The sequence below is a fragment of the Ambystoma mexicanum genome, chromosome 2p (genome assembly GCF_040938575.1).
Source record: "Ambystoma mexicanum isolate Mex_15411 chromosome 2p, UKY_AmexF1_1, whole genome shotgun sequence".
NCBI classification, from domain to species: domain Eukaryota; kingdom Metazoa; phylum Chordata; class Amphibia; order Caudata; family Ambystomatidae; genus Ambystoma; species Ambystoma mexicanum.
The window spans coordinates 905,400,089-905,417,731 of NC_090923.1; the positions used below are offsets into that span (position 1 = coordinate 905,400,089).

Genomic DNA, 17,643 nt, shown 5'->3' on the forward strand with positions numbered 1-17,643 from the left:
GCGGCATTATCTCTTAGGGGCCAGGCATACGGTCACTGTAATTACGGACCATCGTAAGTTACAATATTTTAAAAACAGCAAAGGCGCAATCCTCGTGCCAATTACGATGGGCCCTTTTCTTCGCTGAATGACTATATAATCACTTATCGGCCAGGCGTAAGAAATGGGAAAGCTGACGCACTATCTTGCATGGGCATCGATGAAATAGAAAATGCAACTCCAGATCCAGTGGTCATTATACCCGAGGACAAGCTTTTAGGCCTTACCACAGCTTTAACATAAACTGAACTTAGAAATGCGATCTAACAGGAAATAACCACAAGTGAGTTACTGGAATGGCATACCAAAGGAAAACAATACATTGTAAAAAATCAACTGCCATATTTTGGCGAACGCCTGTACGTGCCTAAGACCGAGCTACAACAACAAATCATTTCAGAATATCACGACTCTTTGATGGAAGGTCATCCTGGAATCGCCAAAACCTTAGCCAAGTAAAATGCAATTATTGGTGGCCCACTTGGTGTCAAGACGTCATCCGATACGTTCAGTCATGTGGAGTGTACACAAAACAAGTAATTGAAGCAAAGAACAGCTGGCCTCCTGCAACCATTAGAAATACCTCTGGCACCATGGCACACACTCTCTCTCGATATCATTACTGATTTACCTCCCAGCCAAGGGTTCAATACCATTTTAGTTGTAGTGGACCTATTTTCTAAAATGGCACACTTTATCCCTTTCAAAGGCCTTCCAGATGCTTCCCAGCTAGAAAAGGTATTTTTAGAAAACGTTATCAAACTGCATGGATTTCCTTCAGTCCTGGTCTCTGATCGAGGGAGCCAATTTGTATGAAACTTCTGGAAAAAGTGCTGCGCTATAGCTCACATCGACATACGGCTATCCACCAGCCATCACCCCCAAACGGATGGTCAAACAGAGAGGACCAACCAGACTCTCGAACAATAACTGCGATGCATGCTGCATCAAGTTGAGGGAACCTGGAGAGATCTATTATGGATAGCCAAATATGCTTATAACAATTCTGTACATTCCAGTACTGGGCAAACACCCTTTTTCACCCTCTACGGCAGACATCCACATACTTCCGAACTTGACAGCCCTCCCAGCCTCGAAATGCCGGCTGTAAAGACGCTTCATGCAAACATCACTCGGGCCTTTAAAAGGGCAACAGAACAATTAATCCAAGCCAAAAGTAAGCAAAAAAGGTTTGCAGACCAACATCGAAAAAAGGCTCCTGACTATCAGATAGGAGACAAAGTTTGGCTAGCAACAAAGTACATACTACTAAAGGGAACCCAAACCTTTCGTCCTCGCTATTTGGGGCATTATCCTGTTCAAGCCATCATCAACCCGGCAGCAGTTAAACTAACATTGCCAGCTAACATGCAAATTCATCCAGTGTTCCATGTCTCACTGCTAAAACCAGTACAACCCGGTACACAAGTTAAACCACCACCTGAACCCATCATGATCGATGGAGAACCTGAATATGAAGTGAAAGAAATCCTAGACTCCAAATATACCAGATCCAAACTATACTATCTAGTTGATTGGAAGGGTTATGGCCCTCAAGAGACAGATCATGGGAACCTAGTGAGAACATTCATGCACCACGTCTAATTAGAACGTTTCATCGGAACTTTCCAGACCAGCCTGGACCAGGCAGGAGAATCACCTTAGGAGGGGCTTTGGGGGAGTGGGGGGCGGCGGTTGGGGGGGCGGGGGGGGGGGGAGTACTGTCATGAGCCAGAACCCCACAGGCATGGTCACATGCCAGGTAGGGTTAGGGCTCAGGGTTCATTTGGGGCCCCAAGGGCCTTGCATTTTCACCAGAGACTCTCCTGGAGTCAGTCCTGGCGCCTTTGGCGCCAGGCTCATATTTGGAATGGGACTTGAAGGGACTTCTTTTTATATGGAGGCCTGCAGCCAACATAGAGGCACCCACACAGTCTAGTCCCTAAGAACCAGACTGTGCGGTGCAGTGTTTTAGGGTGTGGTAGCCCAGACTACTTTACCTGGACTACTTTACAGGGTAGGCTATATAAACCACACCCAAGCTAAAGAACGTGGATTGCGTTATTCTGCAGCCAGCAGCGTAACGCTCACCGTGTTCAGAGACCAGTACCCAGCGTTCCTGGAAGCGCGGACCTGCACAGGAGACAAAAGAACATCATTAGCAGTTCCAGCTTACCTGCAGTCTTCCATCCTTCGATCCCAGCTGCTCGCGGTCTTCCATCCTGTTGGCAGCATCTTCAGGACATCGCGCTCGCACCGGAACGAAGCACCTGGGGAGGAGAGAAAAAGGGACAACGTTAAACAGGTTACTCACGGCAATCTCAGCAGCAACCAAAATCTCCTCACCTGGCTGGGCATATCTTGGCAGGTTCCGCTCTGGAAAGACCATTGTAACCTGAAAAGGAATAAAGAATACAGGTTAGCCCAAAAAGACATTAGCGCGCTGCACTTCGCACTGAACCTACCTTTCTTCATACGCTCCGCGTCCATAAATCCCGGCAGGACCCGAACCCAAGCAGCGCACCCAGCAAACCTCTGCATACCTAAGGGGGAAACAATCGGGGAAAGACATTAATAGCCCAAAAGAAAGCAAAGGCCCTCAAAGACAACTATAATCGAACTTACCTCTTTAAAGACACTTGAATGGGTTGGCATCAGTGAAGTTAACTCAGTCGTTTCAACCCGCAGAAACTACGCGCCCTTGCGCAGAAAGCAGGACGGAGAGCACGCCAGACATCATAACAAGGCCCACCTGCCATAGAAGACATCATCCCAAATTGAGTACATCTGGGGGGAATCCGGCAACCAGGGCATACAGGCGTCCCCGTGGATATCAGGTGAGCGTAACAGAACGCGAAGCCTCATAACAAAATCCACCTGGGCGCCATGGAGACCTCAAATGGACCAACTTGCCCAGTTATTAGGGCAATTACGCGCCGAAGTGCATTCGGCTAGGCAAGAGACTAATACCCTGCGAAGGGATCTTGTCACCAAGGATCGCACTGAAGAACTCGGCAGGCAACTACTGCAATCACAGGCCCCGTGGATATCAGGTGAGCGTAACTCTCCAATGACCTCGACCTCGGTTCAGAGGTTCCAGCAAGATGCAGGCGTGTTGGAATGTAGGCTGTGTGGGAGGGGTGGTGGCTGGATGACCAGTCGGGATCGCATTGCAACAGCTACAGGCAGTGGCGTTGCTGAACACTCTAATCAGCGTTAAGCAGCAAACTTGGCTTTCCCGCCTGGGCTTCGCAATCAGATTCGCCGAAAATCAAAGTATGCAATGTGTGTGGCTGTCTGCTGACATCCCCCAGCGGCTGCCCTGCAGTGTCAGCAGGGCTGGTTCAAAGTTCAAGTGTACATTCCTGAACTCTTCTGTAACCAACAATTCCAACAGGCAGAGGTGTATTATTAACTGTAAGCGCCTCTGAATCAAAATGTAATAATTGTGTGCTTGTATTATGTTTATTAATCCACAACCTGGTGGTGTTTGGTTAAAAGGTTCAACATAAGCCATTCTGATTTGACATGGTGGCTACTGGGTTTACAGTTATAAAGTCACAAGCATTTGTATGTCTATTATTGTCGGTTTGGAGAGGTGACTTGAGTCATGACAGGGCTGGGTATGTATTAGCGGTCTGGCTTGGGAGTACCCGCAACAACCATTTGCCCCCTACCCAGGAAGCTTCTCTGATTCGCCTGAGGAAGGTCAACAACTTCTTCCCAAGAGACAGGATTCCTCCCTGGGATGTTCCCTCGGAAACAGTGATTCAAAGACAGTCTTTACATGACATTGGCCCTCTCGGACCTTGTTGCTGATCACTGGAGTGGTTTTGAAGTGGGCAGAGGCGGGGGGGGGGGGGTTAACCTAAACTTCTTCCCGTGTTGCCACTTCCTGCTGACAAAGCAATCTGGTAATAACATCAGAAGGCAGAGAACACTTGTTATTGCAGCCTGGGTTAGACTCCTAACAGGCTTGTTTTGGACCAATCCGCTGTAGCATTTTCTTAAGGGGAGGAGGAGGAGCTCCCCTCATTGCATTAATCTTTGGACTTCATTGGGCATCAAGACAAGAAGGCATGTCTTAGAAGGGCATGTTTGCAGTTGAACTGCTGTGTGGGCACTGCCTATTGCATCTGAGGCATGATCATGCCACTGAAAGTGACAACCCTTGTAATTGCGCTCCACCCATCTTCCTTGCTGGAAAGGGCAGAAGAAAAGACACCACTTGCCCCTGAAATCCTTCACTTGTCTCCCAGCAACCACAGAATCAAGGCAGCGATTCATGGCTCTCCCTGCATCTCTGAAATGCCTTGACGCTGGTTTGGGCACCTTCAGCACTGTCCACGCTGATGCAAGGGAGCCGATGCAGTCATTACATCGATGCTCGGCTGCCTCTGTGTTTCAGGGTTGTGCTTGACACTCTAGCTCTCCTGTCTCTGCATCGGAAACCTGCTGAGTATTTTAGTCATCGACATGACACTGTTAACTGGTCACCAGCTTCTTCGAGTTTCACGTCGCCGTTGCAGTAAATTAGCACTGTGTTCACCCAAACGTACCTACTTGCCGCTGAAGCCCAGCCACCCCAACAGAGATCACTGAATCTTGCAGTGCCACCTATCTGACATCACCTGCCATCACCAGCGTCTTTGAACCGCAAGCCATTGCTACTGCTGAATGGCATAACATCGTTGGAACCCATCTCTGCAACTCTGACTTGACCCCAGTCTGGTGCCAAAAGCGCCCAGACTCCCAGTTCATCTCCAAAAAGACTGACTCCTCGCTGTTGAGCCACAAAGACAAGAGCATGGCCTATTTGAAGGTGCCCAGTAACCCAGGTTCACCGTAAATGACCCTATTGACATTTAAGCCCCCCAGCATCACCTTTTCTAAAGGCATATTCCTAAAAATGTACATTGTGGCTGAAATCGTTGCCAGAAAACCTTGGTCTACCAACCCAAAGTGCTCCTCTATTTTAAATTCTGCTTTCTCTGTATTCTCCCTCACAGGCCTTGGCAGTGGTGTTTTTATTATTTGTGTGCATTTTTGTTAGTTCATGGATCATGTTCATATAGAACTTTGTTTGGACATTCTTTTATTTTGATGCCACTGTATTATTTTTGGTTTGCATCTGTGCCTCTGCCCATGTTACCAAAAGTAGCAATGCAAGTATACCTGTTGGGTTGTGCTTCTTTCACCCTTATGATTGGAATCTGTGCTGGTTTAGAAGTAGTATTGTTTGTTAGTCGCTTAGAGTGCTCATACAGCACCGAAGTGGATTCTCTGCAGTAAGTATCCACAGGCTTAGTAAAGGCAGATGAGGGTTAAGCAAGCTGGGAGAAGAGCAGATGAGATATAAGAGGTAGCGAGAGATGGAGCCCAGGCATCAAGAAGTGAGCGAGAACCAGCCCTACAGATAAGGAGAGTATCAGCCCCTTTTGATTCCTAATAATTGGCAAATACTCCCCAAAAACAAAAATGGGGAATACAAATACTCCCCACAGAAAATAGGAAAAAGACATGTACAATACTGAGCGCCTGCTTCACCCTCACAGCTTCATGCAGATGTTTGGACCAGTAGTGCACATAGTACCACAGTAAGAAATTACTATTTGAAGAGATCTGTGGTTTAAGATGGAATGAGGTCAAAAATGTCTTTTTAGTACTTACATAGTGTACATTCAACAGATGAACCTTTAAAGTAGATTTTGGGGGGGGGTGAGGTTGAGGTAGGCAGAGTGGAACAAGTAGGATGCAAGGTTAGCGGGGGAGGGCACATGGAGAGGCGATCTATATAATTTGCAGAGATAGCGTACAATGTGATGACCGCAATAGACTTGGTGAGTCTGGGGGATATTTAAGTTGCACAACAAAATCTCAAGGGCTGACATGAAAACTTTTAACTTCGATCAGTCCTCTAATATTTCTTCTGGAACCTGGTCCCTGTTCTTTAAATGCAAGTTCCAGCTTCCTGAGATGCTTATAAGCAATACTATGGTTGCGCCATGTACTTTACCCCTATTGATAACACCATGGTCACTTGTGGACATAGAGTGTGCAACTTCTGCCTTGAATTACTCCAAAGCTGCTGGCCCGGGTGGCATAACGCCTTGTGTAATTAAACGTAACCCGCAGATCTGGGCTTCTATTCTAAAGGTGCAATATGACAGTATTCAAATAACATCTAATATACCTCTGTCCTAGCTTTCTTCTATCATTGTTCCTATATACAAAAAGGGCCCCAGAAATTATGTGAATAACTTTCGGCCCATGGCCTTAATAGATGCAGAGGCAAAGGTTTTTGCTATACTGCTGTTGCGGGACTTACATGCCTACATAAAGAAAAACAATATCCTATCTCATTTTCAAATTGGATTTAGTGCACAGATGGGTACTGCACTTAATGCAACATTAATGGCTCACCTGTTGTCCAAAGCTAAAGTTCCTGGTACTGGTCCACTCTACATGGCTTCGATTGACTTGTCAGCCGCTTTCGATTGTGTGGTACGCAGGCTGCTATGGGAGAAAATGGTCCAAATGGGAATCACTAGTTATCTGATACTATTAATTGCCAAATTGCATCAAAATACCTCTTACTTGGGAAGAGTAATGTGGGAGCAGCCACTGATTCAATTCCGATTGAGGTCGGGGTGAAGCAGGGTTGCAACCTGGCAGCAACCCTGTTTAACCTGTACCTCTGTGGCATTAATGAAATCTGGGATAATGCGATCACTTATCCTGAAAGGCTGGGCCACTTGAAGATCCATTGGCTCGCCTTTAAAGACGATGGGCCTCATTACGAGTCCAGCTGTAACCGCAGCAGTAAAACCGCCTGGTTAACTCCGGACTCGTATTACCATTCCGCCTCTGTGATTCCCGGAATTACCGGGGCATTACAACCCCGGTTTCCCGGTAATCACGGAGGCGGAATGGTGTTAATCCCCATTCCCATTGAGTCCTATGGGACTCAATGGGAATGGGGATCATGGAAACACCGGCAGCATCATGTAATGCTGCCGGTGTTTCCTCGTCCGCCTGCAGGCGGGCGGTATTAAACCCGCCAGGTTAGACCTGGCGGGAACATCACCTCCCGCCTGCAGGAGTTGTGATCGCCCGGCATGGAAATAACCGGGGCGGCGGGTTAACCGCCACCGTTGTTTCCATACCAGGCAATTTGTAATGAGGCCCGATATCTTGATCTTTGATCGAACTCCCTTTGGTCTGCAAACAAAAGTATCTTTGTTTGCAGAGTATGCCAGAGCCCACAACATGAACTTCAATCTAGCAAAGTCGCACATTTTCATCTTCAGAAATTTGAAGAGGAGACCGTGCACTTGGAAATGGACTACTGAAAATAAACCAATTCTGTGGCCACCCACCATTAAGTACTTGGGGAATCAAATATCTGACACTAATTCTGCAACAATGTGGAATGAAACTCTGAACAACAAAGTCAAACACTTATCTATGCAAATGTGTTTGGTTTACTCCAAATACTGCACATTTTCACTAGAGCCACTCCTAGAATTCTACACGCTCAAAGTGGAGGCAATTATTCTATATGCCTTGGATATGTGTCTTTTAGACATTGGTAATCTTCTTGATCAACTCAAAGAAGGACTCTGGAAGGGGGTGCTGCAGCTGGTCATACCGAACTAAATAATCGAGCAGGAGCTAGGTCTGACTAGCCACTAGATTGCACTGGCGACTTTTTTCCAATTTAGCCAGGATGTTATTTCTGCCTGTAAACTCCTTATATGAGGATTTAGGAAAAATGATAGCGGTTCGAAATGCTGACTCAATAGCAAAATAATACGACAAGATGATACTTTTATTGTCTGAAATGGCCCTCACTCCGGAAGACCTCGAATTTAGATTACTCCATGTCAAGAAACGTCTCTTTGATTATGATTGGAGTAAAACCCTAGACTTGATTCAATCCTTGAAATCTTATAAAGAAGTTGCAAAATTCTGCACCAAGCGCTTACCTCGCAAACTTTACTTAGTACAATTTCCATGTAATGAAGCACGGGACATCTATCTGAGATTCAAACTAAATAAAAGGCTATGCCTTGATAGAATCTAAGATGGTACTGAAAAAATGCTAGTAAGGCTGATCTCAAGTGCAGGTTTTGTGAAGAAGACTCTCAGATAGAAACCTCTAAACATCTAGTGACTTATTGTAGTTATTGAAAATGAGCGCATTAAAATTATTGGAATCGATCGAGTGGGTGGCACACTCATTGCAAGAGAAGGGTTCTGGATGACATGAATGTGGGGCAATAGTGTTAAGTTCATATTGCTACTGTCAAGGTTTCTTGCATTTATCAACGCTGAACTTGAACAAAAGATGCCAAATATGCTATATGCTTAAGGATATTCTTCTTGGGTTATGCTTTTTTGAGGAAACTGGCTCTTTGTGATGTGAATAGGAATTGGTAGACATGAACACTGGCTTCTTTACAATAACACCTACTTTAGGTAGCTACATTGAATTTTTTGCTTTTGTGTCTAGTAGCCACTAGTGTCGATTATGAGCTTTCTTTCAGCTTGAATGTAAACGTGGTTTTATGTGTCTTCTCTAAATTGAATGTAAATGTTATTCATGTAATTTTATGTTGATGTAAAAGTTTGTTGATCAAACTAAAAAGAACGGTTTGAATTTATTAAACTAAATCTCAAGTGAGGCTTACCTTACCTGTGGCAGTTGTGAGGTAAACCTGTTCCTGTCCAGATGGACACACATGGTCTTGGTTCTGGCATGCAAACAGCATTCCCATTGTACCTACCTGAACCAATTAGAATGAACGATAGTCTAAAAGGAGTCGTCAATCTTTGGATGGCCTAAAAAATGAGCAAAACAAGTGGGCCTAGGGAGCCTAGGCACATTTCAGAATACATCAACAGAAAGAAACCAAAGTGAATACGGGTGTTCTCATGCTGCTAGAGCACTATGAGGAAATAAATCCAAACAAACTAAAATAACTGGTGGCAATCTGGTGGTATGCATAGTTACACCTGTGTGATTGCCTTACATATGCTAAAAATGCTATGGTTCGTGACTTGCGGTGAGTTTGGTGCCCTACATCCTACAACTCCTTTGATCTGCCTGAGAACTTTCATGGTGAATAACCTGCGTATATTTTGACACTGTTATTGCCTTCTTACAAGAGCTACTTGAGGTCGTCATCGGTTCAGTTCATCTAACTATTATGTTTTTGGTTTCATTAAGATTCTGTTCGTTCATTTCTCAAACGGAATAAAATGGGTCAGTTCAAAGATGACGACCTGGGAAAGAGCGACCTTGAGGAGAAGCTGGCAGCAGAAAAGTCGTTGGCTGAAGCCATTGTAGTAGGAGCACGCTGTGAAACCCATATTGCTGGCCAACCTACGAAACGTGGAACAGTCATGTACTCTGGTGAGTTGGATCAAACCTCCTTTCAGGATGCAATGTGGGTATGATGATCAGATCATTTTCATCAATTGTACCTATTTGGTAAGAAAATGTCTCTAATTTTGTTATTTCACTGTTTGTTGTAGTTATTGTTTCAGGCTTCTGGCACTTTATTTCTGATGCTTGTGGATCTGCTTAAAATCACAGGCTGTGCATATAGTCTGACATCTAGTGGTATTCGTGGAGTACTGCATCTTTTTTTCGAGGATCGAAAGGGATGTCGACATGGGCGTGACTGTAACACTATCCCTACTAAACCGAGGATGCTCTATGTACTGAAAAATTCAATAAATGCGTTTCAGAAAGCGCATGCTGAGGACCAGAGAGTGTGTTCTTATTAAAAATATATAATTTTATTCTGTTACAATTTCATAAAATACATTTTTAAACAATTATAAGACAATTCATTTCCAGTCAACATATTTTTTTGGTGAACAAGGTTTTTTGTGCAAATAGCGCATTTTTGTGTAGACATTTTTCCTATGTGTATATCACTAACATACCATTCATCGTAACAATCAAATCTAGTTTGCATAGAGACATTCAAAAGTGTTAGTGATATACACATAGGAGAAATGTCTACACAAAAATGCGCTATTTGCACAAAAATACTTGTTCGATTCGAAATGAATTGTCTTCTAATTGTTCAAAAATGTATTTTATGAAATTGTAACAGAATAAAATGATATATTTTTAATAAGAACACACTGGTCCTTTAAAACTCCCACTAACGTAAACCTGCCGTCCAAAGTCGTTCGAACGCTGAAGGACTTGGTGGTGTCGCCGGCCGCGGCAGTGCCTAAAGGTGCGCCGAAACCCTCTATGGCGTCGATGGTGCTGCCGAAGCTCTGCGAGAAGCTTTTGGATACTGTTTCGGTGGCCGGGGACTCCAAGACCCCTTCTTCCCAGGGCGACTATTATGAGCTCCCCAGCCTCTTGCTAAGGCCTTACATAAGGGTTCACCCCCCCTTCTAGGCAGCCCTTTCCAACCGCTGACCCTCAGAATGGACTAGGGAGAGGTTTGAAGAGTGTATGGCTAAGATGGCTGAGTTCATCAACTTGACAGTGCCTTGAAGAGACATAGGGAAGTGGACTCATGCCCCAGCCCCTCTAAATCTCGGTAACTTCCCTCCCCCGGTGCTCAGTTTCCCTCTGGGGAGGAACCACAGGAACACCACATTAATATCTTTTGGGGAGGACCCGGGTCAGGATGTTTCTTACAGAGGTTTAGACCTTTATGACAAAGACCCCATCTATCAAGACCCAGACTGGGATCAGGCGGGTGACCAGGCGGGTGACCAGGGTTCGTGGCACACACCGCCACATAAAAATTACCCAGACATCTGTCTGGATCCCCCACTACTCCTCTGCAGAGAGATTCGTCTCCAGTTGAGGACCACATGCTCTTTAACTCCCTCTTAGAAAGAGCAGCTGACCATTCTAAGATTGCTATGCACAAAGCCGCCCCTGACTCGGACTTCGTGGAGGACATCGTCCAGGAAAAAGCTCCAGTTAGCCAAGCCACTCCCTTAATAAATTCTATTAAACACCTGGCTCTTTCCTTACTGTCCACTTCCCTTACACGGGCAGTTAATCCTAGTGTGGAAAAATAGTTTCACCCGGGGCCCGCTGATCCCCTCTACATTAGAGGCCATGCCACAATGGACTCCTTGGTCGTAGCATCCACAAGCAAATGGGCATACCACTGTCCTCGGCATAATGCCATCCAGACAAGGATTCCAAAAAACATTACGCCCTTGGTAAGCACGTCACCGCCTCTGCAGCTTACTACACGAGGATTGCTAACACCGCTCTTCTTGCAAGCTACAGTGATGTTCAGTGGGGCCTAGTACAGGATGGTCTTCAGGAAGTTCCAGAGCCTACCCGATCACGCCTGCTGGCGGTCATGGCTGAAGGCAGACAAGTTACCCAGAATATCCTGAAGAACACGCTGGGCTCGGCTGAAACCGCAGGGCGCACCCTTGCCCAGGGCACCCTACTCAAGTGGCATGCTTGGTTAAAAAATGCTGGGTTCAAACTCGAAACACAAGCCTCCTTAATTAACAAGCCTGTGGAGGAATCCAACCTATTTGGGAAGGTGGTTGACAACGTTGAGGAAACGGCAAAAAAGGAGCACAAGAATTTAAAGTTACTTAGCCAGATTTCAGCTAAGCCTTTTCAGGTGGTCCTTTCCTGGTCAATCCTCCCCCTCGCCCCAAGTTCAGTATGACTCCTCTGTCAATTTCCAGTATTGGCAAAGAGGATTTCGTAGGGACAAGGGTAGAGGTAGAAACCCTGCACCCAGAGGCTCCCCGGCCTCCACCTCCAAGTGACTAGCCAGTACGGGTCCCCTCCCACGCACGCCTGTCACCATTTATCCACATCTTGGAGGGGGATCAGATCAGTGGGTACTAAAGATTGTCGCCCACGGGTACTGTATCGAGTTCCTCCGATCACCTCACTACCACCCACCAAGAAGCAGATGCCTGTCACCAGAGCACCTGCGCATCCTGCTGGAAGAAGTTCTGGTCCTGCAGGAAAAGGGCATCATCGTAGTCATCCTCCTTCTCCAGGTAAACAAGGGTATTTAGTCAGTGTACTTCCTTGTACCCAAATAGGATCTCACAATGTGCCCTGTTCTAGACCTGCGCCCTGCGAACAAGTATGTCAAACCTCAAAAGTTCAGGATGACAACTCTTCAGGAGGTAATCCCCCTGCTGCAGCAGCAGGGGGGATTACATGGCCACGTTGGACATGAAAGTTGGATACTTTCATATTTCATTGTTGCCAGCGCACAAAGTACCTCAGGTTCATGATAGAGGACACCCACTATCAGTTCAAGGTTCTCACCTTTGGCATTGCCTCAGCCCCAAGGGTGTTCACAGAGGTACTGGCAGGAGTGGCGTCTCGCCTGCGCAGGCAGTCCATCCCCGTTTATCCCTACCTCGATGACTGGCTCATAACAGGGGATTCATATGGAACATGCCAGACAAATACCCAGAAGACGGTAGGTCTCCTCTTCAACCCAGGATTCTCTATTAACGAAAAGAAATCCAGTCTTACCCCCAGCCAAGCCAGACAGTTTCTGGGGGCTCTAATTCAAACAGAAGACTGGCTCGTCTTTCCCTCCATCGAGAGGGTCTAAAACATGCGGTTCCAGATCACTCACTATGTAGCCAGTCACCAGGTGACCGTACGCAAGACCATGCGGCTGCTGGGGATGATTGCTTCCTGCGTCTTCCCAGTTCCTCATGCTAGTTTGCGCATAGGCGACCCATGCAAGAGTGGCTCACGAGCCACTGGTGTCAGGCCAGTGGCACGATCTAGTGGTTGTTTCGACAACCCTCGTTCAGTCCATGCAGTGGTGGTCAAGGGAAAACCTTCCACAGGGAAAAACCTTCACCACCCCTGCTGTAGAGGCCACTCACCACAGACTCATCTCTGTTGGGGTGGGGGGGGTCGGAAACTCGGCTCCTTCAAGAGACAGTGCATGGCATGTGGTCTCCAGCAGTAGCGTCCAATCACGTCAACCTGTTGGAACTGCTAGCAGTGTTCAAGGCCCTGAAGGCTTTCCAGACACACCTCCAGGAGAAGACAGTTGTAGTCCTCCCAGACAGTACCACAGCCATGTACTACTTGAACAAACAAGGGGGCACTCACTCTCTAGAGCTATCCAGACTGTCTCAGAACATCTGGAAGTGGGCACTCGAACACAATATGTTCCTACTCTCGCAACATGTTCCAGCGGAATCTGTGAGAAATTGAGGAATCTGTTCGAGGTACCTGTGTAGTAGAACTCTGCGCCCTCTGTATTAGTTTCCACACTTGGATTTAGGAGGTCGCATTCCCCCGGGTAACAATGGAGTCCTTGATTTCTCTACTCCATTAGGAAAGGGCAAATTCAATGAAGGTTACCCTGGGGGGGGGGGGGGTACTCATGAGCCCATTTGTTTAATTTTAATTAGCAGAAATGTAAAAAGTCGCTCGAAATATATATTCGCTTCACGCAGTTTTGGTTTTTGAAGAAATGTAATGCCCTTTGGTGATGTGTCTCGACGTATAAAACGTCTTTTTCAAATCAGGGCCAGTGTTTTTCATTGCATATGATATCCTCTCAATCTCTCCATTCAGTCGTACGAGGAAAGAATGAAACCACACGCGTTTAACGAAGGGATTATCCCATGACTGAATGGAGAGACTGAGAGGATATCTTATGCAACTAAAAACACTGGCCCTGATTTGAAAAAGACATTTTATACGTCGAAACACGTGTCATCACCAACCAAAGGGCATTACATTTCTTCAAAAACCAAAACTGTGAAGCAAATATATATTGCAAGCGACTTTTTACATTTCTGCTAATTAAAATTAAACAAATGGGCGCATGAGTACCCCCCCCCCCAAGGGTAACCTTCATTGAATGTTCCAGGGGAACTCTATCTTCTGACGTACTCGGCAGAGATGTTTCTCTACCCGTAGAGCACGAGTGGCGGCTAGAAGAGACATTTTACTGGACGTCTTTGCATAATGGGGCTTTCCATTGATCGACTTGTTTGCCACTCTGGAAAATGCCCAATGCTCAGGCTATGCCTACAGATACCCACACAACCGCTGCGAGGGGCACGGTCTCTGGATAACATGGTCTGGGAGATTTTCCTACGCTTTTCCTCCCTGCTTCCCCTTCTCAACAGAATAGTGCACAAGATGCACCAAGAACCATTCACAATGATCCTGGTGGCCCCTACGAGGGCCTGCCAGCCTTGGTTCTCCCATCTCATGACCATGTCAGTGTCACCCCCCAGGAAACTGCCAGGCCCTTCATGCCGTCACAAGATCAGGGACTAACACTACACCCATGCTCCCAAACACTCAACTTGGCAGCCTGGCTCCTGAAGTCCTAGAGCGGGCACCTTCAACTCCCCCAGAGATGCATGGCCATACTCGGGGAGGCACAGAAACCTACTACCAGACATTGCTACTCCAGTAAGTGGAAGCGCTTTGCTACCTGGTGTAATACCAAGAGCATCAATCCTATTGATTGCTCTCCAAAGGACATTGTCCTTTACCTAACTCACCTGCTAGATTCAGTACTGGTTCTCTAAAGGCCCACTTAGCTGCTCTTTCAGCGTACACCACGTCCCAGAACAAGGTTTTGTGGTGGAAGAATCCTGTGATTAAAGCCTTTATGGGAGGGGGTAAAGAGACTTTATCCCCCTATCTCCAACCCAGCTCCCGAATGGGATCTGAGCATGGTCCTTACCAGACTAGGACACCCCCTTTGAACCATTGCACAAGGCTAGCCTTAAGACACTGGCCTACAAGACTGCCTTCCTAGTGGCCATCACCTCTATAAGGAGAGGCAGTGAACTGCACAAAGACAAAGTGGTTTTGCGCACACACCCACGCTTTGCGCCACAATTTATCTCAAAGTTCCATGTAAACTATAACATAGAACTGCCCACCTTTTTCTAAAACCCCACTGACGTGGCAGAAAGGAGCCTCCACACACTAGATGTAAGGAGAGCGGTAATTTACTATCTGGAAAAGACAAACTCGCTAAGAAAACAAACGTCAGCTATTTCCAAGTGGATCGTATACTGCATTACACTGTATTGCACTCTTGCCAAGAGAGGTCTACCCTTCACGACTAGAGCTCACTGAACTCTGGGCACAGGGGCTACCATAGCATTCATTGCAAATGTTCCTCTAGATTCCATTTGCAAAGCAGCAACCTGGAGTTCTGTGCACACTTTTACACAACACTACTGCCTAGATAGATACACACTCAAGGTCTGATTCTCAGGTGGGACAAGCAGTGCCAAGACATGTCTTTGCTACTTTTCCTTCACACATCTCACCACCATCTCTGGGTACTGCTCGCTAGTCTATGCACAGTATGTTATTCTAAGCCGATCCACAAGCATCAGAAGTCATACAGTACTCACCTTAATCATATTTCTGTTGATTGTATCTGCTTAGATTCACATGCGCCCACTCTTTCCCCTTTTGGAGTAGAAGGAACATAGACATCTTGCACCTTCTCCTGTACTCGCTCATCAAAAACTATTAGGCTCCCTAATGGCAGAAAAAAAATAAGTGGGACCTAGACGCGTTGGGGATTTTGGATACACGTCACGTTAGCGATGGTGTTAGTCACACCCATGTCGACGTCCCTTTCGATCTTCTAAAAAAAGATGTAATACTCTGCGATTACCACTAGATGTCGGATTCTATGCACAGCAAATTAATCTAAGCAGATACAACCATCAGAAATCGGTTACAGTGAGTAATTTATGGCTTTCCTAAATATTTCACAATATTCAGATTCAACATCATGTACAGTGATTTGTATGAATACCGCCAGTTTCTCTATACTTCACAGGAATTATTCAATGTTTGTCAAATTATTTAATTTGAAATAAATTGTTTCGTTTTGTGCTTTAAGATGTTAATTCCAAGTAACAGTTGAACTGGAAGTCCTGTTAACCTTGTACTGCACTGGCAATATACCAAAGGTATGTATAGTGAGGCAAAGAATGCGGCTGCATCCCCTTTCTCCTTCATTAGACTGTCGCTCACTCCCCCACCAGGTTGCAAGTTGCTTTGGACATTCAAGCCCAAGCACTGGCACCACCTGCAAAACTGGAGACCAGCCTGCCATTGATTCCTTTGCCTTCTATCCCCTCTAACTTGTTGTTGGTTAAGGGCATCCTTATGTGATGTGCTTTATATTATGAACTGTGCCTCCACCCATTGATTTAGCAGGTAATGACATCCAAGCACATTTGATCTGAAATCAACTTCCACAAGCCAACCACTCCAACAAAGGATAAACCCAAGGTGTGCTTGATGTTGTTTGTTATTGTAAAAGTTCATAGGGAGTAACAGTATAATAGATGATCACTAATGCCAGTAACATCTATATATTTCAATCATGTATCCATTTTTCTATATGTACAAGAATGGGGAAGGGAGGATGGGTGGCAGGGGGGAGTAAGAGGTGCTCAGACCTCAGTACCACATTCCCAGTTACATTCAAACTTACCTCTGCTCATTACTTCACAAAGGCCTAACGTTGCTGGAAGAAATCTCAATCCTCCAGTGACCTTCTGGCACTCTCGTCTCTTCGTGCTCCTACTCTCTGAGAAACAAACATTATTTGTTTTCCCTTACTTTCTCACCTCCACCGACCTCTATTCTTGCTCCTTAATAATATGCTGGCCCCTCGTCGTCCTGACCCCTCACCCCTCCACCGATTAGCCTGACTACTTCACTAACAAAGCCGCCACTCTATGTTCATCCTTCACCCTCTACTTCCTCATATATATTATCCCCTCACCTTCAGCTTTCTTTCTTCTCCCCCTTACTGATCTAGATACTGCTCAATTTCTTGCACGCGCCCATCCTACCACCTCCCCTCCCCATCTCTCCTCATTCCTTTTGTTTTCTCTGAGCTGTCCCAAACCTTACCTGTCTTTTCAACCTATCCCTTGACTCCTTTTGCTTCCCTTCCTCCTTTAAAAAGGCCATTATTATCCCCATATTGAAAAAGCCTTTCATAGATTCCTCTTTCCCTTCCAATTTCCGTTCCATCTCCATACTTCCATTTAATTCCAAACTTCTCGAAATAATTCTTTATACCCAGGTATCCCCCTTTCACAACCTCCACTCTCTTCTCCCTCAACTACTATGTGACCTTGACAGACTGCTCTTCTGCAGATCAGACCTTCTCCCTGCTATAACCAACCTCCTTCTGTACTTATTCTTCTTGATTTGTCTGCTGCTTTCAACAATGTGGATCATCCTACTTGGCTAGTCTGTTTCCTCCCTTGGGCTTTCTGGCTCTGTTCTACGTTGGATCCATTTCTATTCTGTTACTTGGGCAGGCCTGCTGTCCTCTCCCTTTGAGGTACTCTACAGTGTCCCCAAAGGCTCTCTTCTTTCTTTGCACTATCCTTCTCTTAGCACTAATTTATTCAACCTTTCCTACCATTTCCACACAGATGACAGCCAAATTATCATCTCCTTCTCGTTTCCTTTGATCTTCTGGCTGTCCAATCTTGGATGCTTTTCCCCTCTCATCTGGGTGTTCTCTATCACCCCTCTTTCTTTTGCTTCACATATCACTTCTAAAGCTTGCGCATGTGATG

General features: G+C 45.9%; 1 protein-coding gene across 1 annotated transcript in view; it reads left to right on the forward strand.

The window, feature by feature from the left end:
* TBCB (tubulin folding cofactor B) overlaps positions 1-17,643 on the forward strand; it is a 290,333-nt gene that overhangs the window by 176,680 nt on the left and 96,010 nt on the right. Inside the window, exon 4 of the mRNA XM_069644621.1 lies at positions 9,272-9,457. Coding sequence (XP_069500722.1) covers positions 9,272-9,457 — 186 coding nt within the window. The remainder of the gene's footprint in view (positions 1-9,271; positions 9,458-17,643) is intronic.